Source organism: Harpia harpyja, chromosome 16, assembly GCF_026419915.1.
Source record: "Harpia harpyja isolate bHarHar1 chromosome 16, bHarHar1 primary haplotype, whole genome shotgun sequence".
NCBI lineage: Eukaryota > Metazoa > Chordata > Aves > Accipitriformes > Accipitridae > Harpia > Harpia harpyja.
Genome location: NC_068955.1, coordinates 32,381,826 through 32,406,032, shown reverse-complemented (window position 1 = coordinate 32,406,032; position 24,207 = coordinate 32,381,826). Strand labels below are relative to the sequence as shown.

The following is a 24,207-nucleotide window of genomic DNA, read 5'->3' as shown; positions in this document are numbered from 1 at the left end:
TGCCAGCCCCACAGGCAGCCCCAGGGCTCAGCGGGATCCTGGCTGCAGTGCCGGGGTGCTGGCCAGGCTCGCTGAGGCCACCTCCTCCGGGTAAAACACCCTGTTAGCTGGGGTGGGGAACCTGCGGTTTGCAGCCCAAACGGTGCGAGACTGCCGGCAGCTTGCCCAGTCTGCGGGCAGCCTTGGTGTAACGTGCGCCGTGCCGCTCCCTTGGGACCGTGGAGATCGGCAGCGTCTTCCCGCAACCCGGCATGCAGCAGCCCGCCGAGCCCTCCGGGGAGCAGCCCCCCAGCAGCGGGGCTGGGAAAGCCCCCGAGGATAACGGCGATGCCATGAGGTGGGAGCGTGTGGCCGGGACAGGGGGGAGGCAGGAGGGGTGCGGATGCTCTGCCCTCTCCTCAGGGCTCCGATTTGATGCTGGGCTGGGGTGATGTGGAGCTCCTCTCTCTCATCACCGGGACCATGAGGGGCTGGGACGGGGACGGTGGACAGGATCCCTCTGACATTCCCGTCCCCGCAGCGGGAACCCCTATGCGGAGCTGGTGAGCCGCCTGCGGGCAGCCTGGCTCTCGGGGAAGACGCGGCCCATGGAGTACCGCGTGGCCCAGCTGGAGGCCCTGGGACGCTTCTTGGATGAGAAGCAGAAGGACATCCTGGAGGCCACCGCCACAGACATGCGCAAGGTGAGAGGGGGTCAGGAACCAGGGGATCCAGCGGCTGGAGGGGCTGCCCACAGCGCTGCCGGCTCCTGCCGTCACGCAGAGGGTTGATGTGATGCCCCGGTGGAGCTTTCCCACCCGTTCGGTGCTCCAGCCCCGTGTTGGGCTCTGCCCCGGGCTTGGAGCCAGTGGATGTTGATGGAGGCAGCAAAGGAGAGACCGAGCTGGAGCACATCCTAGCCCAGAGCTCGTCACCGTCCCCAGTGTGGACAGAGCGGGACTGTGGGGAGTGCCCAGACATAATTAGCTATTCCCAAACCCATCAGCCTCAGTTTACCTCTTTTCTGGGCACATCCATCCCCAATTCCTGTCACCCCCTCTGTGTGCTCCCTGCCTTGGGCTTTCCACCAAACGTTGTCCCCTCCCCTCTCTCGGTGCCCACCCAGCCTGCAGGTCTCAGAGCCTGGACCCCCCAGCTTTGCATCGTCCCCTGCCTCTTTGCTCCCTCCCTCCCTCCCACCTCCGTCGTGGTCACCAAAGGCAGAGCAGACCCATCCCCTGCATCTCCAGAAGTCCTCAAAGAGCTCCAGCCCCCCACCCCAGCCCAATAGTTCCCCCTTTGGTACAGCGCATTCACCCACAGCCAGAGCCTCACGCACCACACAGGGCTCATCATCTGTTGTTCTCCATCCTAGTTCACCACTTCCCTTTGGACACCCTCCCCATCCTTACCGCAGTCCGGATCGACGGCATCCGCATCATTTTTCCTATTTTTAAGCAGCCAGCTCTTGTGCTGAGAGGAGACCCGGAGTAATGCTTGACCCCGTTAGGGAAAGCTGCGCTGCATTTCACCTCGCTTCCCATTTGCTTCTGCACCCTTTGTGCTTCTCCTTTCCTGATCTGGGTGGGACCCTGACACCCACCTGCATTGGGAAGCCTCCAACGCGGGCTTTGGGAAGCGCTGCCAGCACTGACTCGGTCCTGGGCAGATGCTCCCTTGGCGGAGGGAAGCGGGACCACCTTCCCTTCCCTGCCCGGTGCGGAGCGTCTCCGGTCAGGTCTGGCCGGCGCGGTGCTTGCAGCTCGTGTGGTGCCCAGCAGCTGGTGGCCAGGGCTGTGGCTGGCACTCATGCGAAGGTCTTGCCCATCCAACCTTCAGCGTGAGAGAAGAGAAATGGTGGTGGCCGACATCCACCCTCACCCAAGGGAGAAATCTGAGATGGAAAAACTCCGCTGATGAGCCCAAGACAGCACAATGCCATTGGGGGTTAAAATCTGGGATTTAACATCTTGGTTAGTACCATTATTAACTATTTCACAGTAGTACCGTCATGAATTTTCTTTTTTTCAATCACATGGTTTCCTCCGCATCTGGCCACACCATGCCGAAGTCAGCAGCACCCTGCTGAGGGTTATCCCCAAGCCACCGGCGATAGCTGCAGCTTAGCAAACCCCCACAGCTCATACATGGACACAAGCATGGTGCGTTGTGTGAGATCAAACGTCTGTCCAGCCCAGGGTCACTGAAAAATGCTCAGAAACAGGGCAAATACACGATACTTGCAAATACCTTTGGAAGCCAGCAACGCTGCCTCCTGTCCACAGTGAGCTGTGTGCGTGCTCCACACTTGCTGCCGTGGCACTGCGGGCAGCACCGGCCACCCGGCAACGTGAGCTGCCCCTGGGGCCACCACTCCCGTGAAGGGAAAAACAAGATACCCGAACATCTACTGCTGCTCCCTTACCAAGAGAGCGGTTTGTGCTGTCACACGAGGGAGTCAGAGCATCCTTCTGCCTGCGGTTTGTCCAGTCTCTTCTCAGGGACACGTTGGACACCTCCTGCAATACCCTCCCTGGTCACTGGGTCTCTGCTTCTTCTTTCTTCTACTCTACAGTGAAGTACCAGGCTCGGTCTTTTCTGGCCTCATCGCGGAAAGCCCCGTGCAGGGATCTGCTCCGGCTTGGGCCACATCCCCTGGCACAAGCCCAGCCGCTCCAGCCCACCCGAGCCACCCCGCTCACCCAGATCCCCACTGCAGCGGGCTGGTAGCTATTGTTAGTGTCAGTTGTGCTTCCTCATTTTCCTGAGGTTCCCTTTTCCTCGGAAAAGACATCCAACACCTTGGTCTCCTCGTGCTGCTCTCTCTCTCCCTGGATGGGCACTCCAGCTTCTTCCTTCATCTTGCTTCTCCTCCTGACGTCGTGCCGAGCCACACGCCTGCACTGCTCCCAAACTCCTCCACCCTTCGGGCTCCCTCTCCGCATGACTGTCCCTCCTCCCGCCCTGCTGAGGACAACCTCTGGAAGCTTTTGCTTTCTGCTCTCCCTCCTTCCTAGGCTTGGTGGTGGATCTCCTCCCTGCTTTCTCAGCTCACTCTGCCAAAAAAACCTGCTCAAACAGGCTCCAAAATCTGGGTATTTCCTTTTCTCCCATATTTCCTCCCAAATCTTGACACCTGGGTGGTGGATACCCCCCAGGACCGGCTGGTTTTATCCTTCAAACCTGCCACTTCCCCACCAGCCCCTATCCACCTTCACCTTCCACCGTGCCCCTGCGTAAGAAGAAACCCAACTGTAGGACAAACATCAACGGGTCCCCTGTTGATCGAAGGTGAGGAGCTGCTGGCACAGCCGGACCTCAGCACTGGCGCTATTCCCATGCCGGTGACACGTCCACAGCGGGAAAGCCAAAGCCAGGCAAAGCGGGGGGGTGGTGGGATTTGCACCCGGATCTCTTCTGAGCTTTTATTTATTTGGCTAAACCCTTGAAGACTCTTACCTGAGTTGCTCTCTGGCAGGTCATGAAAAAATAGCCCATCCTGCTGGAGTCCACCAACTTGTTTTGTTTGGGTGTGAAAATGCATGTGATAGAAAAAGGGGTTGTGACTCAGGATGCTCTTGTCTCCAGACCAAACAGGATTCAACAGCCAGACCAGCCCTTTCTTCCCCCAAACACCACCACTGCCTTCACAGACCCCTCTCCTCCCCAAATACTTAATTTTCCCGAACCTCAACTGAGCTCCCAGCAGAGAAAGCCTGGCCGCAGGCAGGTGACTGTCAACAGGACAAGCCTGGTGATATTGCGACAGGATTTTGGAGCTTACCAACACCCCACCCCGCAGATGTGGTGGGGCTGGCCCCCTCCCCATGGCAGGCTGTGCTGTGCAGCTTGGGGGTGAGAACAAAGTGTGCATCCACCACGGGACATGAAGGGCTTGGGTCCTCAAATCTTGGGTAAAAAAAACATGCAGGGTAGGGATAAGAGCTGCTGCTGTGCTGCAGCACATGTGGAGCTGACACGTAGGGTGCTCTGTCCCCAGCCGTTCTTTGAATCCGAATTCTCCGAGATCCTCCTCTGCAAGAACGAGCTCCATGAGACCCTGAACAACCTGTCCCACTGGATGAAGGATGAGCACGTGGACAAGAATCTGGTAAGGGGGAAGATGAGGTAGAGGATGGGGGGGAAGGACCCAGCTGCCAGGCAGAGATGGATGGGACACGGGCATGGAGACGGTGGTTCAAGAAAGCACTCCTGACGTGGTGGGTGTCCTGCAGGTGACCCGCCTGGACTCGGCCTTCATCCGCAAGGACCCGTACGGGGTGGTGCTCATCATCGGGCCCTGGAACTGCCCCATCCACCTCCTCCTGGTGCCCCTCATCGGGGCCATCGCTGCCGGTGAGCCGAAGCTCTCTCCTGGCCCGGAGGATCCAGGCAGCGCTGGGCACCGGCGAGGACACCTTGTTCTCAGGCTGGGGTGCCAGAAGGGCTGGCTGTCACCATGTCACTGCTCTGACATCCCGCCTGTCTCCCCCCCAGGTAACTGTGTCATCATCAAACCCTCGGAGATAACCAAGAACAGCGAGATGCTCATGGCTGAAGGGCTGCCCAGCTACCTGGACAAGGTAAGAAGCTCTCCCTGTCCCTGTCTCATGGCTGGGGTGTTCCCAGCCCCTGCCCACACACTGCTGCGCCTTGTGCCCTCCCAGCACTGTGCCTGCCTTGCACGCACCAGCACCACGCCATCCCTGGTTTCAGGTGCTGCCGTACCTCCTTCCTCCACGCTCAGCCGGTGTCCACGTGCCCAGCAGCCCGGGATGCTGCTGGTGGGGACGGGGACACAGTGGATGCTGACAGTGGGTGACCCTTCCTCTTACGTTGCAGGACTGCTTTGCTGTGGTGACCGCCAGCGCGGAGGAGACCACCAGACTGCTGGAGAACAAATTCGACTACATCTTCTTCACCGGTATGTCCCGAGGGCCAGAGCAGAGTATGATGGGTTTTGTACAATGAAGAAAAGAGAGGGGTTCCCACCGGACACCCCGCTGTGGCTCCAAGGTGGCAGGGCTCATTGTGTTGGGGATCTGGTGTCAGGATCCAGTGCAGGATCTGCCACCAACATGTCTGAGGATCGAAGAGCCATAACTGGGTTTTGTAATGGCTGAGCTGGGGGATGCCACAGTGGAGCTGGAGAGGGTGCTGGAGGTGAGGGCGCAGTCCTGTGCTGCACACCAAGGTGGGTGCAGGACAGGAGTGGGACTTGGCACGTCTTCCCTGGTCCTGGCTCCTCATACGACCAAGGCCACAGGTTGTGCTGTAGCATGGTGGGATCCTCACCGTGATGCATCTTTTCCCGGCCCACAGGCAGCCCCGCCGTGGGGAGGATCGTGATGACAGCCGCTGCCAAGCACCTGACGCCCGTGACGCTGGAGCTGGGGGGCAAGAACCCCTGCTACGTGTCCGACACCTGCGACGTGCAGAATGTGGCCCGGCGGGTGGCCTGGGGCCGCTTTTTTAATGCGGGGCAGACCTGCGTGGCACCCAACTACGTGCTGTGCACTGTGGAGATGCAGGAGAAGCTGCTGCCCGCTCTGCGTAAGGCCATCACGGAGTTTTACGGCCCCAACCCTCAGGAGTCCCCCGACTTTGGCCGCATCGTGGGGGACAAGCAGTTCCAGCGGGTGCAGACCCTGCTGCGCAGCGGGCGTGCGGTCATCGGAGGACAGACAGACAAGGAGGAGCGCTACGTCGGTGAGGGCATGAACTTCACATCAGTCTTCATCCTTGTATGGAGTGGGCTTGGATTTTGGAGAGGGTCTCACAACTGGAGGGGAGGTTCCAGATGGAAGTGAAGTTTAGGGAAGGTTTGCACGGGAATCGGGGATCTTGGTGAGGCATCCTATCTTAAAGGAGGTATGGGTCTTGGGGAGAGGACCAAGGTGTCATCTCCAACCTCTGTGCATGGCTGATGCCTTCGGGTTTCTTTTCTGCAGCTCCCACGGTGCTGGTGGACGTGCAGCCCTCTGATCCTATCATGCATGAGGAAGTCTTCGGCCCCATCTTGCCCATCGTCATTGTGGCCAACATGGATGAAGCCATTGACTTTATCAATAGCCGCGAGCGGCCGCTGGTTGTGTATGCCTTCTCCTCTGATGACAAGGTATAGCGTACAGGCTGCGGGAAGCCAGGGCTACGCTTGCCTCGTGCTCCTTGGCAGGTGTATACAGCCCTGTTCACGCTCCAAAAATTCTTCCTTAGAGCGGACAGCCCTGGTTGTGGGGGAAGGATTGCAGCTGGAGGTGCGGGAACAGGGTGCGAGACCCACGTCCACCTTCTCTGCTTCCCTCCCAGGTGGTGAACCAGGTGCTGGAGCGGACAAGCAGCGGCGGCTTCTGCGGCAACGACACCCTGATGCACGTGACGTTGACCTCGCTGCCCTTCGGTGGCATCGGTGGGTCCAAATCCCCCAACCTGCCTGCCCCTGGCCAACGTGAGCCGGGCGTGATCCTACCCCTGGTGCCTGAGCCATGCTGGCCGTGGCGAGGAAGGGTCTCGGGGGGGTCCAGGTCCAGAGGGCTCAATGGTCTGCAGGGAAATCCTTCTGCACCAGGCAGGACCCCACCAGAAGCCCTTTGCTTCACTGCGCCAGGGCTGAGCTCTTGGGCTTTGCAGCCCTGTTTCTGCTGAACACATGTGGAACCCTCATGTTTAAAAGGTAGGGAATTTTGAAGGTGGCCACCACAGAAACATCTCTAGACCTTCCTTTCCACATGCAGTGTCACTGCAGGGTGCCGGCAGCCAGCCTGTCACACCCATCCCGCTGCTGCGCTACCCCTTTTCTCTGCAGGAGAAAACTTGGAAAATGTCACTTATCCACAGTTTTCAGGAACTCAGAATTTCAGTTTTTCATGGATGTCCATTTTGGACTCCACGTCTGAAGACAGCACAATTTCCTGTGAATTCCCAATGCACACGCGTTCCTTTATATAAACTCCTGAAGACCTATATTGCATAAAACCGTTCGGGAGTAAACAGCAGGGGATCCAGATCACAGCCTAGCAGAGATACCTTAAGGGTTAAAAGCTTTACAAGCATTTCCCACCATCCCACCTCAGAACTAACAAATCACCCAAAGGTGATATTTTTAAGGCCGATCTATCTATATAGACTGCAGTATTGCAGTCTCTTCCGCATCTACACTGGCCACCAGGCAGTGGTTTTAGCTTTATACTTGATCAATTCAGGCAATCATGCAAGGATTCCCTGCAACGTGAAGCAAGGAAATGATTACCAGCTATAAGTTGTGTAGCTCTCATGTTCCAGTTGATCTCTGTGATTTTGAGCTCCCATGGGATGTTTTCTATCCAGAGCACCAGCTGGAAAACAATCCTTTAGTTCTTTTAAAGGCTTCGGAACAAACCTGTGTCTAGTTCTGCATTCTTCCACCACAACCCTATGCAGATGGATGAGTAAGAACAGGGCACGCATGCACGATACTTCTTCCTGAAGGTCTTCCAGCCTCCGTCTGTTTCCAGCTCAAATGATTTGCTAAGCCAGAATAGTCCCACGTGTTTGGTACAGGGTGCTGGACTCCACATACTTACCCAGCCTCTCCTTGAATCCAGGGAAACTTTTAGTCCCCACGATACCCCTGGGACACGGCATTTCACAGCTCACGGACAGAAACAGCACTTTGGGGCTGTATTTCTTCTGGCCTGTTCTGGATGTCTACTCAGGCTTAAAAAACATGTCCAGAAGTGCTCCTCTCTTCCCGCAGAGAGGAAGGAGTCTAGCTAGTGCAGACACCCACTTTTGATCAGATGATCTCCACTACCATGCAAAACCAGCTCCTATTCTCCTCCCCAGAATCAGCTGCTCAGCTGGCCGAGAGCCATCTAGTGACCTTTCTCTGTGCTGGGGCTGCTGACACGGGAGACACCAAAGATAACTCATCTGCTTTACCAGGATTTGCATTTTATCAGGAAGACAGACTGGCTCAAGCTGACTCTCAGAATTTTATCACATCAGTTATCAGCACACAGCTGGATTTCCTTATTTTTTGCCAGCCTGCCTGGCTTTCCCTGCTTCCTCCTGGCCAGCCAGCTTTCACCTCCCAACAGTCCCTTCACCCGTTCTTGGAGATGGGTCACATCCTCACCAAAACCACCCTGACGATCACCCCTCTCCGCTCCTGGAGCCTTGCTGGCAGCGGGGCTGGAGCCAGCACGCAGGGGATGTGTTTTGGAGGGTATCCCTGCCGTAGGGGAGCTCGTCTGGCGGGAGCATCTCATTGCTGCTGCCCGCTCCACCACCACGTGCATAGCCAGTGACGCCCTTCCCAGTCACTCCGGCAGCAGCCAAGGTTTCGGGATCAAAAAAGGTCAGATCCAGCCCCCAGCTGGGGACCTGTTCTCTGTGTTGCAGGAAACAGCGGCATGGGGATGCACCACGGCAAGTTCACCTTCGACACCTTCACCCACCACCGCGGCTGCCTGCACCGCGGCATGGGCCGGGAGGCCCTTAACGCCCTGCGCTACCCGCCCTACAGCCAGCAGAAGCTGGGAATCGTCCGGGTCGCCTCCGAGGTGAAGCGCAAGGACGCCTGCACCCTGCTCTGAGGGTCCCCCGCCGCCACCGTGATATCTCCTGCTGTCGGTCACGGTGGTCTTTGCAGCCACCTGCAACGCAAAGGCGTTTCCTTGCAACTACGTGCAATGAAGAGGTGTTTCCTTGCAACCGCCTGCAACGCAAAGGCGTTTCCTTGCAACTACGTGCCATGAAAAGGCGCTTCCTCGCAACCACCTGCAATGAAAAAGCATTTCTTTGCAACCACATGCAATGAAAAGGCGTCTCCTTGCAACCGATGACCTCCCGCGTGCTTCCCTTCCGCCTCCCTGCCTGCCCACCGACCCATCAGTCGGGGCATGGGATGGAGACGCTGGCCTAGAGGAGGGAGAGAACTGGGGAGGGCTGGGACCAGTGGGAGGGTGGACCCTGCCAGGAGGTGGGGGCAGAGCCCCACAGGGAGTCCCTGGGCCCCACATCTCCCTCGCCAGCTCTACGGGTTCCAGCCATGCCCGCTGCCAGCAGCCTCCTGCCCCATTGCTGCTGGCCCCACCACAGCAGAGGGGTGCAAGGACTGGTGGGGTGCTCCGGGGGGGATGCCGGTGGTCACCTCCCGCTGCCCGTGTCCCTCCTTGGGGACTCTTCCCCCCTCCCGCCCCGAGAAGGTGCACACCAACATTCTCCTCCCAAACCCTTGAGCTGGGATAGTCTCAAGTTTTCTCCACCCCATGCCCTGCAATTCACCCTCCCTTATCTCCCACGGGGCTGGAAATACCAGACAGAGACCTTGCAGTGAGCACAGGCAGCTGAACCCAGAGGAGAGGGACAGGTAAGGTGCCAGCGGGGTTGGGGGGCCTTCTCCTGCAGCGTTTTGGGGTGTGCTGTCCTCTGGAGCCCCTCTCTGCTCTGTCCTGGTTGCTTTGGCTCCAACCCAGCGGGTTTCTGGGCTCCCTTCCTCCATTCCAGCTGCTCCTCCTCTCCTCCGGCTCCACTACCCCCACCCCGTGCCCTGAAAACAGAGAAACCAAATCAAACCCAGCCCACTGCTTCTCGGGAACAAAACTCTGTCGGACAAGTCCCACCTAGCATGGCGCATAGCTCCTGGGGAGCAGAGGGCCGCGCCAGGCTGTTCCTTCACCAGTACTGCTCCATCCCCCAGCCTGGGGGGCTGGCTGTGCTGGGAGAAGGGGTCCCCCCTCCCGGCTGGGCCAACCCCACTCTCCGAGAGCAGAAGGGAAGGTGACGGCTTTGTCCACTGACTAGTCAGCTGCGTCACCCAGCCCACGCTCTGGGATTTTCCCCTGCAGTCAGGCCACGTCTGACCCAAGGCAAGCGGTAGTTCCTTATCAGCAGGGTGGTGCTCAGAGCCTCCCCTCGGGATGCGTCCCCACGCGGAGCTGGTGAGCCGCCTGCGGGCAGCCTGGCTCTCGGGGAAGACGCGGCCCATGGAGTACCGCCTGGCCCAGCTGGAGGCCCTGGGACGCTTCTTGGACGAGAAGAAGCGGGACATCCTGCAGGCCACCGCCGCAGACATGCGCAAGGTGAGAGCATCACGGCCAGGGCAGCCGGTGGGGGCTGCTTCCCTTTCCATCACTTGGTATTCCGCCCCCCCCCATTCCTTCCTTTATAAAACTGTATCTCTACCCAAGTTTTCTTGCTTTTGCTCTTCCGAGTCTCCCCCCATCCCACTGCAGGGTAGTGGCAAACAGCCGGGCGTGTGCTTGGTTGCTGGCCAGGGTGAGCCCACTGCACCCAGGGAGCGGTGGGCTTTGTTTTTCTGTAGTTATCTTCAGCTCTGGGGATGCCCATGCTGGGGGGAACCATACAGCAACCCTCTCTGGCTGCACTGAAATGGGACGAATTAGCTCTAGGGAAGCCTCCACCGAGAGCAACCGGGGGCCCTTGTTCCCATCCCCGCCGCCGGAGCCGCGTCTGGTGTAGCTGAAGCTCTCGAGATACCAAATCCACGTCTAAAACCGCAACCTCCTGCTGCTGGCGTGGGGTGGCCAGGCAGCATGTCGTGAGGCAGGTGGCACGCTGGAGGGGTGGCTGTGCCACCCATCCTTGCCACTGCAAGGCCACAGGGTGTCCCTGGGGGTGTCTGCCCCAGCAGCGCCAGTCACGTCCTGCCAGGAGACTCCGTGCTGACCTCTGCGAGGACAACCATCCCGGGGTGGCCACGGGGCTGTACGCGCAGCGGTGGCCATGATGACCTCCTGTGTGTCCCCAGCCGCCCTTTGAAGTGGAGGTCTCCGAGCTCTCCATGTGCAGGAGCGAGCTCAACCACACGCTCAACAAGCTGGGCACCTGGGTGAAGGACAAGCACGTGGAGAAGAACTGGGTACGGGGCAGCGGCTGGTCGGGGACGCAGGGGATGGGAGGCAGGCGTCCCTCACACCATCCTCTCCTCCACAGGCAACGCAACTGGACTCAGCCTTCATCCGCAAGGACCCCTACGGGGTGGTGCTCATCATCGGGCCCTGGAACTACCCCATCAACCTCCTGCTGGTGCCCCTCATCGGGGCCATCGCTGCTGGTGAGGCTGGGCTGCGTCCCTGCCATGCCGCGGGGTACCGAAACCTCACTGGGGGGTGTCCTGTGTCCTCCCTGGGGTGGGAATGGGGTGATGGTGGCGGGGCTGCACAGGGGGGCAAGTTTTCCGCTACCCGAGAGCGAGGTCCTTACCAGGAGGGAGCTCCTGTCCTGCAGGTAACTGCGTTGTCATGAAACCCTCTGAAATCACCAGGAACGTGGAAAGATTAGTGGCCGAGACGCTGCCCAGGTACCTGGACGAGGTAGGAGTGCCCTCGGCTGCAGCCACCTCCCTCTCCAGGGACACCTGCCCCTCTGTGTCCCCAACCTGCTCGGCCAAACCACGTCCCCCCCACGTCACCCTGCTCCTGCCCGCCTCCGGTACCCCGCTCCCCACCTCCTCGCTGTGTCACAGGACTGCTTTGCCGTGGTGACCGCCGGCGTGGAGGAGACCACCAGGCTGCTGGAGAATAAGTTCGACTATATTCTTTTCACCGGTACATCCCACAGGGACACTCCAGTCCCATCCCTCTCTTCAAGGCATGGAGACAGGCGTGGGGCTGCCCCAACAAGCCTGGCGTGGATCTGTTGGGAGGCCTTGACCACGCTGGGCTCATGCTGCTCCCCCTGCCCACAGGCAGCCCCTCCGTGGGGAGGATCGTGATGACAGCCGCTGCCAAGCACCTGACGCCCGTGACGCTGGAGCTGGGGGGCAAGAACAAGTCAGGGCAGCTCCTTTGGCCTCGTCCCTGCTCACGGGAGGAGGGAGCTCCCACGTCCCCAGCCGTGCACGTCCTGGTGTACCCCAGGCAGCAGGGAGGAGGCAGCCAAGGGGTGCCTGTTGGGTGCTCAGCACCCCTCTGCCCTCACCCCCCAGGTGGTGAACCGGGTGCTGGAGCGGACGAGCAGCGGTGATTTCTGCGCCAACGACACCATCATGCACATGACGATCCCCTCACTGCCGTTCGGCAGCATCGGTACGGCCATTTCCAGGCATGGGGTGCTGCGGGAAACCCCCCAGCCCGCTGAACACAGCGCCGGCAGGGTCCTGCCTGCTCCTGGGGGAATCCTGCCCAGACCCCTTCCAGCTCTACTATCACCCACCCCCCCTACCCACAGCAGGTCCCTGCTGCCCTGGGGCTAGTCCTGAACCCCTACCCGGTGCCTCCTGGGACCCCCAGGGCCGTGCCTCCTACCGGTGCCGACCCTCCCGCCCCGAGAGGCTGTGCCGGGGGTCAGAGCTAGACGTTGAGCCCCTTCCCCGGTGCCCGCCGTTCCTGCCCATAGAGTCCCGGTTCCTGCCCTGAATTCCCCTGTCCCTATGCCCAGCACCGGTTCCCCGGGACGGTACCGGGCTCTGAAGCGCGCTGTTCCCGCAGGGCAGAGCGGCCTAGGCCGTTAACCACGGTCGTTCCAGCTTCGAAACCTTCTCGCACCAGCCGTCCGCGCTGCTTCGCGGGTCCGGCCGGGAGACCTTCAACACCCCGCGTTACCCGCCCTACGCCCCGCACCGCCTCCCGCTGCTCCGCGCCGCCACCGAGACCAAGCACCGGGCCGCCTGCCTCCTCCCCGGAGCCCCGCCGCCGCCATCATAAACACCCCTTTCCGCTTCCGCTTCCGCCGTACGTTTCGGACCCGCCCCTCCGTCTCACGCTGGGCCAATCACCGCGCCGCCCAATCTACCGAGCTCCCCCTTCCCCAACTTCTCCCCGCCCCCGCTCCCTTCCCCAGCGGCCTCCGGCCAATGAGAAACGAGACTGGCGCCGTCTGCCCCGCCCCCTCTCCAGGCCCCGCCCACCCCACATACAGTCCCGCCCACCCCCTCCAGGCCACGCCCACACCCCCTTCCAGGCCCCGCCCTCAGCTCGGCGGCCCCGCCCCGTGACCCCCGGCGCCGCTCTGCGCTTGCGCTTCTCCCCTTCGCGCATGCGCACTGCGCTTTGGAGGGGGCGGGCCAGGGGTCAGGACGCCTGGGTCCTTGGGGGAGGTGAGCCGGGCCGGGGGGGGGGGGGGGGGGGGGGGGCTTGGTCGGGGAGGGTTGTGGTGGCCCGTGGTGGCTTGTCGTGGCCCCCGGATCCTGCTTGGGGGAGAAGGGGCGGCCCGGATGCTTGTGACCCCCCCCTACCCCCGAGGACACACATATTGAGGCGCCTGGGGCCTTTCTGGGGCCGGGGGGGGGGGCTTGGGGATGGGCTTTGGGGTTCTCTGGGGTGGGGGAGGCTGCATGAGTCCCTCGGGGGGGGGGGTGTGGGGGAACCAAGACGGCCGGGTCCCTTGGGGGGGACACCCGGGTCCATTGTGGGAAGTGGGGGGGGGTTAACAGGATACCTGGGTCTATTTGGGGGGGGGGACACACGACACACCTGGGGCTCTTGGGGGGTGGGGGAGGACGCCTGGGTCCCTTGGGGGGGGGGGTGGGAGGTGGACAGGACGCCTGGGTCCCTTGGGGGGCGTGGGGGGAGGACGCCTGGGTCCCTTTGGGGAGGTGGGGGGGGCTGCAGGACACCTGGGTCCCTTGGGGGGGGGGGATGTTGGGACACCTGGGTCCTTTGTGGGGGTGGGGGGGTAGGATACCTCGCTGCCTTGCAGGGAGAGAGGATACCTGGATCCCTTGCGGGAGGAGGGGTCCTGGGGGGTCTGGGTCTCTTCTGGTAGAGGGTTGGGCGGTCAGGACGCTTGGGTCCTTTGTGGGAAGTAGGGGGGGGGCATGTCGTTCCCCCCCCCAGCCACTTGCTGGCCCAGCACCTGAGGGCCGGCAGCGAGCATCAGGCCGAGCCCCTCTGCCCGCAGCAGTACCGGCCATGGCGACGCTGCGTTTGCTGTACCGGGCTGCCTGCACAGGTGAGGGCTGCGCCGGGCCCCCCCCTCACCCCCCTCTCCCTGACCCAAAACCCACCCCCGACCCTTCTCTCTCCCCTTCCCACAGGCCCACCGGCCCCCTTGGGCTACCTGCGCCCGCTCAGCACCACCGGCCCCAGGGACTCCTACAGTGAGTAGGGGCGCGTTGTCCCCCCCCCCCATCCCCGTCCCTTCCCCTCCCACCCTGGGGTGCCTCCCCCTCGCACCCCTTCCCCGCAGGGTGGGCACAGCTTCCCTCTCCCCCCACCCCGGGGTGGGCACAGCGTCCTTCTCCCCGCAGAGTACGTCAACGTCCAGGAGCCGGCCATGGACATGCGATCCATCACCGACCGGGCTGCCCAAACCCTGCTGTGGACGGAGCTCTTCCGAGGCGAGTCCCGGAGCTGGTCGGATGCTTCCACGGGTGGAACAAACCCCTCTCAGCCTCCCCACGCACGGCCCCCGGTCCGTTCTGCGGGGTGCCAGCCCCCCGCAAGCGTGCCGTAACCCTTCCCTCTCTGTTTTCCAGGCCTGGCCATGACGCTGAGCTATCTTTTCCGGGAGCCGGCCACCATTAACTACCCCTTCGAGAAGGGCCCGCTGAGCCCACGCTTCCGTGGGGAGCACGCCCTGCGCCGCTACCCCTCCGGGGAGGAGAGGTGTATCGCCTGCAAGCTCTGCGAGGCTGTCTGCCCGGCACAGGTCAGCCTTCGTCCGCCCTCATCCTCCTCCCGCTAGCTCCCGGGGACGGCGCGTTCCCCTAAAGCGGGAGCTGATGGCGTGTGTGTGTGCGTGTCCCCCCCCACCCCACGGCAGGCGATCACCATCGAGGCCGAGCCCCGAGCCGACGGCAGCCGCCGTACCACCCGCTACGACATCGACATGACCAAGTGCATCTACTGCGGGTTCTGCCAGGAGGCCTGTCCCGTGGACGCCATCGTGGAGGTGAGCCGAGGCGGAGGGGGGGGACACGGAGTTGTGGGGTAGAGACACCCCCCCCGACCGGGATGGCAGGGGTCCGATGAGCCTTCAGGGCGAATCTCTCTCATCCCGGCAGGGCCCCAACTTCGAGTTTTCGACGGAGACGCACGAGGAGCTGCTCTACAACAAGGAGAAGCTGCTCAACAACGGCGACAAGTGGGAGGCTGAGATCGCGGCCAACATCCAGGCCGATTACCTGTACCGGTGACGGCCGGGCGCCGCCACGTCTCCTTCCCGCTCCCCTAATAAAGGGTCTGGGGGGGGGGGTTCTGCCACCCCCATCTGCACTGGGGGCACCGGCCCCTTCCTAACCCGGAGCTCCGGCTTTTTCCGTCTCTCTTCTTTTCCAGCGCTGGGGCAGGGGAGGGGTTGAGCCCCCCTGGGCACATACAGCCCGGGGAGGGGGGGGCTGGGGGTGTGTGGTTACGTCTCGGGGAGGGGGACAGGGGTCCTGGGGATGCCGTCACCCACGTCGGGGTGGGGGCACAGGGAACGTGGGGTGCGTCGCTGGTGGGGAAAGGTGTGGGATGGGGAGGGGGTGCGGAGGCTGTGGGGTAAGGCTGGTTGGGGGGGGCACACGGGGAGCAAGGGGCAGTGCCGGGGGGGGTTAGGGGGCTCGGGGGGGGGGGGTGTTTCCATTTCTGTGCTCCTCGGGGAATGGCGGCGGGGGGGGGGGGGGGGAATGTCCGGAGGGATCCCGGCCCCGTGCTTGCCGTGGGGGTGTTTGGGTGGGGAAGTCCGGGTGTCTTTCTTCCCGGTGGGATGCGGTGTGAGCCGGGACAAGCGGGGCCGGGGGGGGGGTTCCCCGGTCGGTGGGGCCGGACGGAGCCGGTCCCTCCCCGCGGCCGGGTCCTTCCTGGGGAAGAGGAAGAGGAAGTGGAAGTGCCGGAGCCCGGCCGGCCCCGCCATCCCGGGTACGGGGCGGGGGGGGGGCAGCACCCACGGAGGAAAATTTGGGGGGGGGGGGGGGAGGTCCGGGACAGCCTGCCCGCACCCCCCCCCCCCCTTCCCCACCGGGCATCGGGGCTGGGGGGGGGGGACGCGGTGGCCCTGACTCAGATGCAGCTGAACGGGGTGGGGGGGGGGGGGGGTGGGGTGGCGGGGGGGGGCCCACGACACGACTGGAAAGTATTTTGCAAGCCCAGGGCTGGGAAAAGCCGCGTGTGACCGGGGCGGGTCACTTCCCCCCCGGCCACGGCTGCGGGGACAGCCCGGCTCCGCCGCTGCAGCCGCCCCCCCCCCCCCGGGACCCTACAGCCCCCCCGGGACCCCCCAGCCAGACCCCCCCCCCCCCCCCCCAAAGCCCTGCTGCCATCCCCCCAGTCCTCACCCCCGTCCCTCTGTGTGTGCCCCCCCCACCCCAGGCGGGTGCCCTCACTCCTCCGCACCCCAGGGCCGGAGCGGGGTCCCCCCCCGGGGGGGGCCACCATGGGGTCCCTGTTCCGCAGCGAGGAGGTCTGCCTGGCCCAGCTCTTCCTCCAGTCGGCCTCGGCCTACAGCTGCGTCAGCGAGCTGGGCGAGCGGGGGCTGCTTGAGTTCAGGGACGTACGTAGGGGTGGGGCGGGGGGGGGTTTGGGTGTCTTGGGGTGTAGGAGGTGGGTGCGGGTAGGTCGAGGTGCCCCTGGGTGCAAGGGGGTGGGTTTGGGTGCACGGGGTGGGTACGGGTGGATTGGGGTGCCCTGGGTGCAAGGGGGTGGGTTTGGGTGGGTTTGGGTGCCCCTGGGTGCACGGGGTGGGTACGGGTGGATTAGGGTGCCCCGGGTGCAAGGGGGTGGGTTTGGGTGGGTTTGGCTGCCCCCAGGTGCACAGGGTGGGTACAGGTGGATTGGGGTGCCCTGGGTGCAAGGGGGTGGGTTTGGGTGCCCCCGGGTGCACGGGGTGGGTACGGGTGGGTTTGGGTGCCCCCAGGTGCACGGGGTGGGTACGGGTGGATTAGGGTGCCCTGGGTGCAAGGGGGTGGGTTTGGGTGGGTTTGGGTGCCCCCAGGTGCACGGGGTGGGTACGGGTGGATTAGGGTGCCCTGGGTGCAAGGGGGTGGGTTTGGGTGCCCCCGGGTGTACAGGGTGGGTACGGGTGGATTAGGGTGCCCTGGGTGCAAGGGGGCGGGTTTGGGTGCCCCCGGGTGTACAGGGTGGGTACGGGTGGATTAGGGTGCCCTGGGTGCAAGGGGGTAGGTTTGGGTGGGTTTGGGTGCCCCCAGGTGCACGGGGTGGGTACGGGTGGATTGGGGTGCCCTGGGTGCAAGGGGGTGGGTTTGGGTGGGTTTGGGTGCCCCCGGGTGCAAGGGGGTGGGTTTGGGTGCCCCCGGGTGCACAGGGTGGGTGCAGGTGGATTGGGGTGCCCTGGGTGCAAGGGGGTGGGTTTGGGTGGGTTTGGGTGCCCCCGGGTGCAAGGGGGTGGGTTTGGGTGGGTTTGGGTGCCCCCGGGTGCAGGGCGTGGGTTTGGGGTGCCCCTGGGTGCAGGTGGGCTTGGTCTGGGTGGGTTTGGGTGTTGTGGGGTGCAGGGGGTTTGGGGTGGGTGGTTTGAGGTGCCCGTGGGTGCAGTGGGGTTGGGACGGGTGGTTTGGGGTGCCCCCCTGGGTGCAGCGGGGTTGGGGTGGGTGGGTTTGGGTGTTGTAGGTGCAGGGGGTTTGGGGTAGGTGGTTTGAGGTGCCCTGGGTGCAGGGGGTTTGGGGTGCCCTGGGTGTAGGGGTTGGTCTGGGTGGGTTTGGGGTGCCCCTGGGTGCAGGGGGGGTGGTCTGAGTGGGTTTGGGTGCCCTGGGTGCAGGGGGATTGGGGTGCCCTGGGTGTAGGGGTTGGGTGCAGTGGAGTTGGGGTGCCCCTGGGTGCAGGGGGGTTGGGGTAGGTGGGTTTGGGGTGCCTCTGGGTGCAGGGGGGTTGGTCTGAGTGGGTTTGGGGTGCCCTGGGTGTAGGGATTGGGTGCAGTGGGGTTGGGGTGGGTGTTTTGGGGTGCCCTGGGTGCAGGGGGCTTGAGGTAGGTGGTTTGGGGTGCCTTGGGTGCAGGGGGGGGTTGGTCTGGGTGTGTGTGGGTGCTGTGGGTGCAAGGGAGTTTGGGGTGGATGGTTTGGGCTACCGTGGGTGCAGGGGGTGCATGCAGGTGTTTTGGGGTGCCACGGATTTGGTTTGGGTGGTTTGGGCTGCTGTGGGTGCTGTGGGTTTGGTGCGGTGGGTTTGGGGTGCAGGGGGTGTGCACGGGGGGGGGGCTTGGGGTGCCCTGCATACTGGGGGCTACGGCAGGGTGCTGGGCCAGGGGTGCTGGGGCTGCCCGGCCCCCCCCGGCACGCTCGACCCCCGACTCGTGCCGGGACTGTGCCGTGACCGTGTCCCCCCCGCCCAACCCCGGCAGCTGAACCCCAAAGTGAGTGCCTTCCAGCGGCGCTTCGTGGGCGAGGTGCGGCGCTGCGAGGAGATGGAGAAGACCTTCAGTGAGTGCCGGGGGGACGCGGGGCTGACTCGGGGTGGAGGAAGAGGAGGTGGGGGGGCTGCTCAGGGGTGGGTTGATGCCCCCCCCCTCCCCCCGGCCCCCCACATCTGACCACGGTTCTCGCAGCCTTCCTGCAGCAGGAGCTACGGGGTGCCGGGCGGGTGCTGGAGCCGTGTCCCGAGAACCCGCGGGCACCGCTGGCGCGGGAGGCTCTGCGGGTGCAGGAGCAGTCGGAGCAGCTGGCGCAGGAGCTGCGGGAGGTCAGCCGCAACCGTGCCTCCCTGCGCGGGCGCCTGCGGGAGCTGCGCCAGTACCTCCACGTCCTGCGCGAGGGCCAGCGCTTCACCAGTTTGCCGGTGGGTCCCGGGGTGGGGGGAACGGGGACCCGCCGTCCCGGGGGTGCTGCCCTTCGCCCCGCAGCTTCAACTTTTTTGCTCGCCGTCGTCGCAGGCCCCCCTGGGCTCCCCGCCGCGGCCCCGGGCGCTCTCCGAGCGTGAGCCCATCCTCGACCCTTCCCTGCACCAGCACCTTGACCGCAAGATCAAGTAAGTGGGGCTGGCGTGTGGGGCGGGGGTTGGAGAGGGGCCGTGGGCCGTGGCGTGGTCGTGGGGCAGCGGGCACGGCTGTGGGGTAAGGGTTGGAGACGGTCCGTGGGGCAACGGCACGGCCGTGGGGCAGGGACAGCGGGTAAGGGCACAGGGTGAGGGTTGGAGATGGGCCGTGGGGCAACGGCACGGCCGTGGGGCAGCTGGGAAAGCTGTGGGATAAGGGTTGAAGGTGAGCCGTGGGGCAGTGGTCAACGGCCACGGCTGTAGGATAAGGGTTGGAGATGAGCCACGGAGTAGCGGCGTGGCCGTGGGGCACCTGGGACGGCTGTAGGATAAGGGTTGGAGATGAGCCGCGGGGCAACGGCGTGGCTACGGAGCAGGAAAAGTGGGTAACGGTATAGGGTGAGGGTTGCAGATGGGCTACGGGGCGGCGGTATGGCCGTGGGGCGTAGCTGTAGGATGAGGTTTGGGGAGGAACCGTGGGGCAGGGGCAGCAGCAGAGCCGTGCCCGTCCCAGAGCCCCCGCTGTGTCCCCGCAGCTTCGTGGCTGGCGTCATTCACCCGTGGCGAGTGAACGCCTTCGAGCGGCTGCTGTGGCGCGCCTGCCGCGGCTACCTGGTGGCCAGCTTCGTGGAGATGCCCGAGCCCATGGAAGACCCGGCCACGGTGAGCGAGGCACCGGGCTGGGGGCTGGCAGGGAAGGGGGGCCGGGACAACCGGGGCTGACCTGGGCTGTGCCGTCCCCAGGGTGAGAGCATCACCTGGGTCATCTTCCTCATCTCCTACTGGGGCGAGCAGATCGGGCAGAAGATCCGCAAGATCTCGGACTGGTGAGCCAGTGGCCCCGCGCCACGCGTCTGGCCACGCAGAGGTTTATTTAGCAAAACTGCTCCATACTCCCCACAGTGGGGGGGGGTGGGGGTGCCCCCGGGGAGCCCTGGCACCCCCCAACACGTCGGCGTCCGTGTGTCCCAGCTTCCACTGCCACATGTACCCCTACCCGGAGAGCGAAGCCAGCCGGGCGGACACCATGAGCGGGCTGCACAACCAGATCCAGGACCTCAGCGTGGTGAGCTGGGCACCATAGAGAAGACTGGGGGGCCGCGCCAGGACCGCCCCCCCCCCCCCGGTCCCTGACCCGTGCCGGGTGCCTGCAGGTGCTGGAGGAGACGGAGCAGTACCTGGCGCAGGTGCTGGACAAGGTGGTGCTGGCGCTGCCCACCTGGCGGGTGCAGGTGCAGAAGATGAAGGCTATCTACCTCATCCTCAACCAGTGCAGCTTCGATGTCACCGAAAAGTGCCTCATCGCCGAGGTCTGGTGCCCCGTGCGGGACCTCACCCAAGTGCAGGACGCCCTGCGCCAGGGATCGGTGGGTTGCTCGGCGTCCCCGTGTCCTCATGCCCGAATTTGCTCGGTGTCCCCGTGTCCTTGTGCTGGGGTTGCTCGGTGTCCCCGTGTCCTCCGGCCATGGTGGGGTGGGTGCCGGGCAGGGGGGGTTGCCGTGGGTCAGGCGCCGGGCGCTTTCCCCGCAGTACAAGAGCGGCTCGAGCGTGGAGTGCTTCGTGCAGCGCATCCCCACCTCGGAAAGCCCCCCCACCCTCATCCGCACCAACAAGTTCACCGCCGGCTTCCAGAGCATCGTGGACGCCTACGGGGTGGCCAGCTACCAGGAGGTGAACCCCGGTAAGGCCCCCCCAGCCCCCTGCCACAGCTCAGGGCTGAGGTGGGGGGGGTGCCCCGTGTGACATGGTCCCTTGTGCCCCCGCAGCGCCCTACGCCATCATCACCTTCCCCTTCATCTTCGCCATCATGTTTGGGGACGTGGGGCACGGGCTGCTCATGTTCCTCTTTGCTCTCTGGATGGTGCTGTACGAGAACAGCCCCAGCCTGCGGCAGGCCAGCAACGAGGTGAGGGGGACGTGGCGGGGGGGCCAGGCTGGGAGGTGTGGGACATGGCTGGGGGCGTGGGATGGGGTTGGAGGCGTGGGATGGGGTTGGAGGCGTGGGATGGGGCTGGTGGTGTGGGATGGGGCTGGTGGTGTGGGATGGGGCTGGTGGTGCGGGACAGTATGGGGCAGGGTTGGTGGTGTGGGAGGGGGACGGTGTGGGGCAAGGGAGGTGGTGCGGGACGTGGGAGTCACATTTGCCCCCACCAGATCTGGCTGACGTTCTTCGAGGGGCGCTACCTCATCCTGCTCATGGGGGCCTTCTCCATCTACACCGGCTTCATCTACAACGAGTGCTTCAGCAAAGCCACCGTCATCTTCCCCTCCGCCTGGAGCGTGGCCACCATGGCCAACCGCTCCTCCTGGAGGTGGGACTCCCAACCCCCCCGTGAAGCTTGCCCGGGTCCCCGCCTGCGCTGACACCCCCTCGCTCTGCCCACAGCTCTGCCTACCTCGCCACCCATCCGTCCCTCACCCTGGACCCCAACATCACCGGCGTCTTCCAAGGGCCCTATCCTTTCGGGATCGACCCGGTGAGTGTCCCGTGGAGGAGAGGATGGGGTGGGACCCTCGGTGGGCTGGCCCAGAGTCTCACCCACCTTGTCCTCCACGACAGATCTGGAGCTTGGCCACCAACCACCTCAACTTCCTCAACTCCTTCAAGATGAAGATGTCCGTGGTGCTGGGCATCGTGCACATGGGCTTCGGCGTCCTGCTGGGGGTCTTCAACCACGTGTGAGTCCCCGTGGCTGCGCCCACGAGCTCTGGCCACCCGTGGTCGTGCTAAGGAGTCCGGGGCTGGACTACACCCGGGTCGGGGTGGGCGAGCGGGGTCCCGTACCCCTACATCTGGGTGGGAGCCCAGGACACGTGAGGGTGCGCCGTGCCAGGCTGAGCGTGGCCGATGTCCCCACTGCCCAGGCACTTCCAGCAGCGGCACCGGTTGGTGCTGGAGCTCCTGCCCGAGATGGTTTTCCTCCTGGCTCTCTTCGGCTACCTCGTCTTCCTCATCTTCTACAAGTGGGTCAAATTCAGCGCCGCCGACTCCCTGGTGGCCCCCAGCATCCTCATCCACTTCATCGACATGTTCCTCTTCACCTCCAACGCTGGCAACCTCCCGCTCTACCGGGGGCAGGTAGCACCCCACCGAGATGTGTGTGTGGGGGGGCACCCACCCGGGGACCCCGCGCCCACCCTTCTCCTTGCCCAAGCTGGGAGCAGCGGGGAGCCCTGCGGGGGCTGGTGTGGTTGGGGAGGGGGTCCCCCGCTGTGTCACGAGCAGGGCCGTTCTCAGCTCGGGTAGCCGGTGCTGGAGGGGACCCCGAAACGGTGCTCCTGTGCCGCAGGTGCCGGTGCAGACCGTGCTGGTGGTGCTGGCGCTGGCGTCGGTGCCAGTCCTGCTCCTGGGGACGCCGCTCTACCTGTGCTGCCAGCAGCGCGCACCGAGGACGGGCCGCCCTGCGGTAAGGCTGGGGTCACGGTGAGGCGGCGGGGGGGAGCTCGGCGGGGGGAACGCGGTGGGGTCTCACCGTCGGTGCCGTCCCCGCGCAGCCGGTGACCACGGCGGAGCAGGAGCCGCTGCTGGAGGGGCAGGAGGCCGGCAGCTCCGTCAACGCCACCAAGGAGGACGTGGAGAGCGGGGGGCACGGCCCCGACGCCAAGGTGAGGGTCGCCGGCCCGGCAAGCTCGGGCGGTGGGGTGGGGGTGGTCGTGCCCCCCCCGCCGACGTCCCGTGTCCCCTCTGTCCCCGCAGCACTTGGACTTCGCCGAGATCTTCATGCACCAGGCGATCCACACCATCGAGTACTGCCTGGGCTGCGTCTCCAACACCGCGTCCTACCTGCGGCTCTGGGCGCTCAGCCTGGCCCATGCCCGTGAGTACCCCCCGGCCCCCGCCCCGTGTGCCCCCCCCCGGGGCCGGGCAGAGCCTCACGCTCCCCCCCTCGCCCCGATCCCCAGAGCTGTCGGAGGTCCTGTGGACCATGGTGATGCGCAACGGCTTCGTGCGGCTGAACTACGCGGGCGGCGTGGTGCTGGTGCCCGTCTTCGCCGCCTTCGCCGTGCTGACCGTGGCCATCCTGCTGGTGATGGAGGGGCTCTCCGCCTTCCTCCACGCCCTGCGCTTGCACTGGTAAGCCCGGCTGAGGGGGGTGCTGGTGGGACGGGGTGACCGACCCCCCCCACCAGTGTCGCTCCTCACCGGCCCCTCTCCTCGGCAGGGTGGAGTTTCAGAATAAGTTTTACGTGGGCGCCGGGTACAAGCTGTGCCCCTTCGCCTTTGCGCCCAACGCCTGGGAGTAGCCGTGCCGGATGGATGCCGGGGGGGGGCTCGGAGCATCGGCTGGACCCAATCCCCTACCCTGCTGCGGGGAGCTCGGCTGGGGGGTGCTGGGGGGGCAGGGTTCCCCCCCCCCCAAACCCCCAGGACCAGGGGGGGACGATGGGGGTCCGGCTGCAGCATCCTCCCCGTCCCCTCCTCGGCAGCAAATAAAGCCGTCCCCGTGGCTCGTCCCCAGCTCTGCGTCTCCGTCCCCTCCGCCGCGGGCTGGGTAGGGGGTCCCGGGGGGGTGGGGGGGTGCCCCGCGCCGTCACTGCTGCCCGTAGCTGAAGGTGGGGGCCGCGGTGGTGCCGTAGGTGCTGAGCGGGGGGAAGGTGGGCAGGGGGTAGGGCAGGGTGCGGGGCTTGGCCCCCACGTAGACACCGGGGGGGCAGGCGAGGGGCTGGAAGGAGGCTGCGGGCAGCTCGGGGAAGCCGGGGGGGGCCGGCAGCGGGGCCGGTTGTGGGGGTACGGTGGTGACCAGGGCCCCACGGCTGCGGGGAGCCCCTGGGGGGGGGAGAGACAGCAACAGGGGGTCAGGTCCCCCCCCAGCCCCCCTACCTTTCTCCCGTTTCTCGGGGCGGGAGGGCAGCGCGGTGGCCCGGGCACGGGGCATTGCACCCAGCAGGGACCCTGCCGGCGCCCCGCACCTGCAATAGAGATGGGGGGCTCAGGGGAGACGGCGTGGAGCCCCTCATCGTGGCATCGGGGCGGTGGGGGGGGGGGGCTTACCATGGTTCGGGGTCACCATCCCGAAAGCCCTTGGCGAAGGGGTTGCTGGCGATCTTCAGCTGGGTGATCTGCGGAGGGGAGCGAGGTCAGGGGGTCCCTGGGGGGGCACCCCGCTGTCGCCCCAGCCCGGGGCTCACCCGGTGGTTCTGGTAAGCCGTCACGGCCATGAACTGGGTCTCGGGGAAGCTGAAGGACTTGAAGTTCTGGTGGGCGAAGCGCTCGCTGTCCCGTCGCGGGTCCACGAAGACCACGTGGAAGCGGGGCTGGTAGCGGTGCATGGAGTTGAGGATGATCTGGGTGGGTGGGTGGGGGGGGAAGAGAGAGAGGGGAGGTAAGCAGGACCCCCCCCCACGCAGGGGTGCATCGTGTCCCCCCCCCCCAGCATCG

General features: G+C 64.7%; 4 protein-coding genes across 6 annotated transcripts; all 4 read left to right on the top strand.

Annotated features, from left to right (window-relative positions):
- The first annotated feature begins 100 nt into the window (after nucleotides 1-100).
- Nucleotides 101-8,769, top strand: LOC128153095 (aldehyde dehydrogenase family 3 member B1-like). Of its 2 annotated transcripts, XM_052811990.1 has the most exons (10): nucleotides 101-337; nucleotides 521-683; nucleotides 3,980-4,090; nucleotides 4,215-4,335; nucleotides 4,477-4,562; nucleotides 4,822-4,903; nucleotides 5,302-5,688; nucleotides 5,931-6,097; nucleotides 6,289-6,388; nucleotides 8,362-8,769. In XM_052811990.1, the coding sequence occupies exons 1-10, from the start codon at nucleotides 252-254 to the stop codon at nucleotides 8,553-8,555; spliced, it is 1,497 nt and encodes a 498-aa protein (XP_052667950.1). In that variant the 5' UTR covers nucleotides 101-251; the 3' UTR covers nucleotides 8,556-8,769. The 2 variants fall into 2 exon arrangements, with proteins under 2 accessions (XP_052667950.1, XP_052667949.1); XM_052811989.1 differs by lacking the exons at nucleotides 101-337; nucleotides 521-683 and having other exon boundaries at nucleotides 3,851-4,090; nucleotides 4,215-4,562.
- Nucleotides 8,770-8,964: 195 nt separating this feature from the next.
- LOC128152429 (aldehyde dehydrogenase family 3 member B1-like) lies at nucleotides 8,965-12,646 on the top strand. The gene is given in 10 exon segments (XM_052810647.1): nucleotides 8,965-9,331; nucleotides 9,856-10,043; nucleotides 10,733-10,843; nucleotides 10,918-11,038; nucleotides 11,212-11,297; nucleotides 11,450-11,531; nucleotides 11,672-11,868; nucleotides 11,912-12,011; nucleotides 12,414-12,433; nucleotides 12,435-12,646. Coding segments are annotated over 9 exon segments (1,074 nt in total). The 5' UTR covers nucleotides 8,965-9,331; nucleotides 9,856-9,881; the 3' UTR covers nucleotides 12,630-12,646.
- Nucleotides 12,647-12,927: 281 nt separating this feature from the next.
- On the top strand, nucleotides 12,928-15,170 carry NDUFS8 (NADH:ubiquinone oxidoreductase core subunit S8). Of its 2 annotated transcripts, none has more exons than XM_052812023.1 (7): nucleotides 12,928-13,021; nucleotides 13,828-13,875; nucleotides 13,961-14,023; nucleotides 14,174-14,263; nucleotides 14,402-14,574; nucleotides 14,689-14,817; nucleotides 14,930-15,170. In XM_052812023.1, the coding sequence occupies exons 1-7, from the start codon at nucleotides 12,961-12,963 to the stop codon at nucleotides 15,059-15,061; spliced, it is 696 nt and encodes a 231-aa protein (XP_052667983.1). In that variant the 5' UTR covers nucleotides 12,928-12,960; the 3' UTR covers nucleotides 15,062-15,170. The 2 variants fall into 2 exon arrangements, with proteins under 2 accessions (XP_052667983.1, XP_052667982.1); XM_052812022.1 differs by having other exon boundaries at nucleotides 12,954-13,021; nucleotides 13,825-13,875.
- Nucleotides 15,171-16,206: 1,036 nt separating this feature from the next.
- TCIRG1 (T cell immune regulator 1, ATPase H+ transporting V0 subunit a3) lies at nucleotides 16,207-23,245 on the top strand. The gene is made up of 19 exons (XM_052811972.1): nucleotides 16,207-16,398; nucleotides 18,199-18,277; nucleotides 18,403-18,632; nucleotides 18,727-18,821; nucleotides 19,364-19,490; nucleotides 19,572-19,654; nucleotides 19,800-19,893; nucleotides 19,982-20,194; nucleotides 20,358-20,508; nucleotides 20,594-20,733; nucleotides 20,982-21,139; nucleotides 21,214-21,304; nucleotides 21,388-21,506; nucleotides 21,693-21,906; nucleotides 22,118-22,234; nucleotides 22,323-22,433; nucleotides 22,525-22,645; nucleotides 22,731-22,902; nucleotides 22,991-23,245. The coding sequence occupies exons 1-19, from the start codon at nucleotides 16,282-16,284 to the stop codon at nucleotides 23,070-23,072; spliced, it is 2,514 nt and encodes an 837-aa protein (XP_052667932.1). The 5' UTR covers nucleotides 16,207-16,281; the 3' UTR covers nucleotides 23,073-23,245.
- The last annotated feature ends 962 nt before the right edge of the window (nucleotides 23,246-24,207 follow it).

What these genes read in the sequence shown, in the direction of transcription:
- NDUFS8 (XM_052812022.1), top strand. Translation starts at nt 12,961, where the DNA reads ATGCGCACTGCGCTTTGGAGGGGGCGGGCCAGGGGTCAGGACGCCTGG. An exon ending in CGCCTGGGTCCTTGGGGGAG is followed by an intron (nt 13,022 to 13,824) that starts GTGAGCCGGGCC and finishes CTCTGCCCGCAG; the next exon opens with CAGTACCGGCCATGGCGACG. An exon ending in AGGCTGTCTGCCCGGCACAG is followed by an intron (nt 14,575 to 14,688) that starts GTCAGCCTTCGT and finishes ACCCCACGGCAG; the next exon opens with GCGATCACCATCGAGGCCGA.
- LOC128153095 (XM_052811989.1), top strand. Translation starts at nt 3,866, where the DNA reads ATGAAGGGCTTGGGTCCTCAAATCTTGGGTAAAAAAAACATGCAGGGT. An exon ending in AGCACGTGGACAAGAATCTG is followed by an intron (nt 4,091 to 4,214) that starts GTAAGGGGGAAG and finishes GGTGTCCTGCAG; the next exon opens with GTGACCCGCCTGGACTCGGC. An exon ending in TGCCCAGCTACCTGGACAAG is followed by an intron (nt 4,563 to 4,821) that starts GTAAGAAGCTCT and finishes CTTACGTTGCAG; the next exon opens with GACTGCTTTGCTGTGGTGAC.
- TCIRG1 (XM_052811972.1), top strand. Translation starts at nt 16,282, where the DNA reads ATGGGGTCCCTGTTCCGCAGCGAGGAGGTCTGCCTGGCCCAGCTCTTC. An exon ending in CTGGGGGTCTTCAACCACGT is followed by an intron (nt 21,507 to 21,692) that starts GTGAGTCCCCGT and finishes CCCACTGCCCAG; the next exon opens with GCACTTCCAGCAGCGGCACC. An exon ending in CGAGGACGGGCCGCCCTGCG is followed by an intron (nt 22,235 to 22,322) that starts GTAAGGCTGGGG and finishes GTCCCCGCGCAG; the next exon opens with CCGGTGACCACGGCGGAGCA.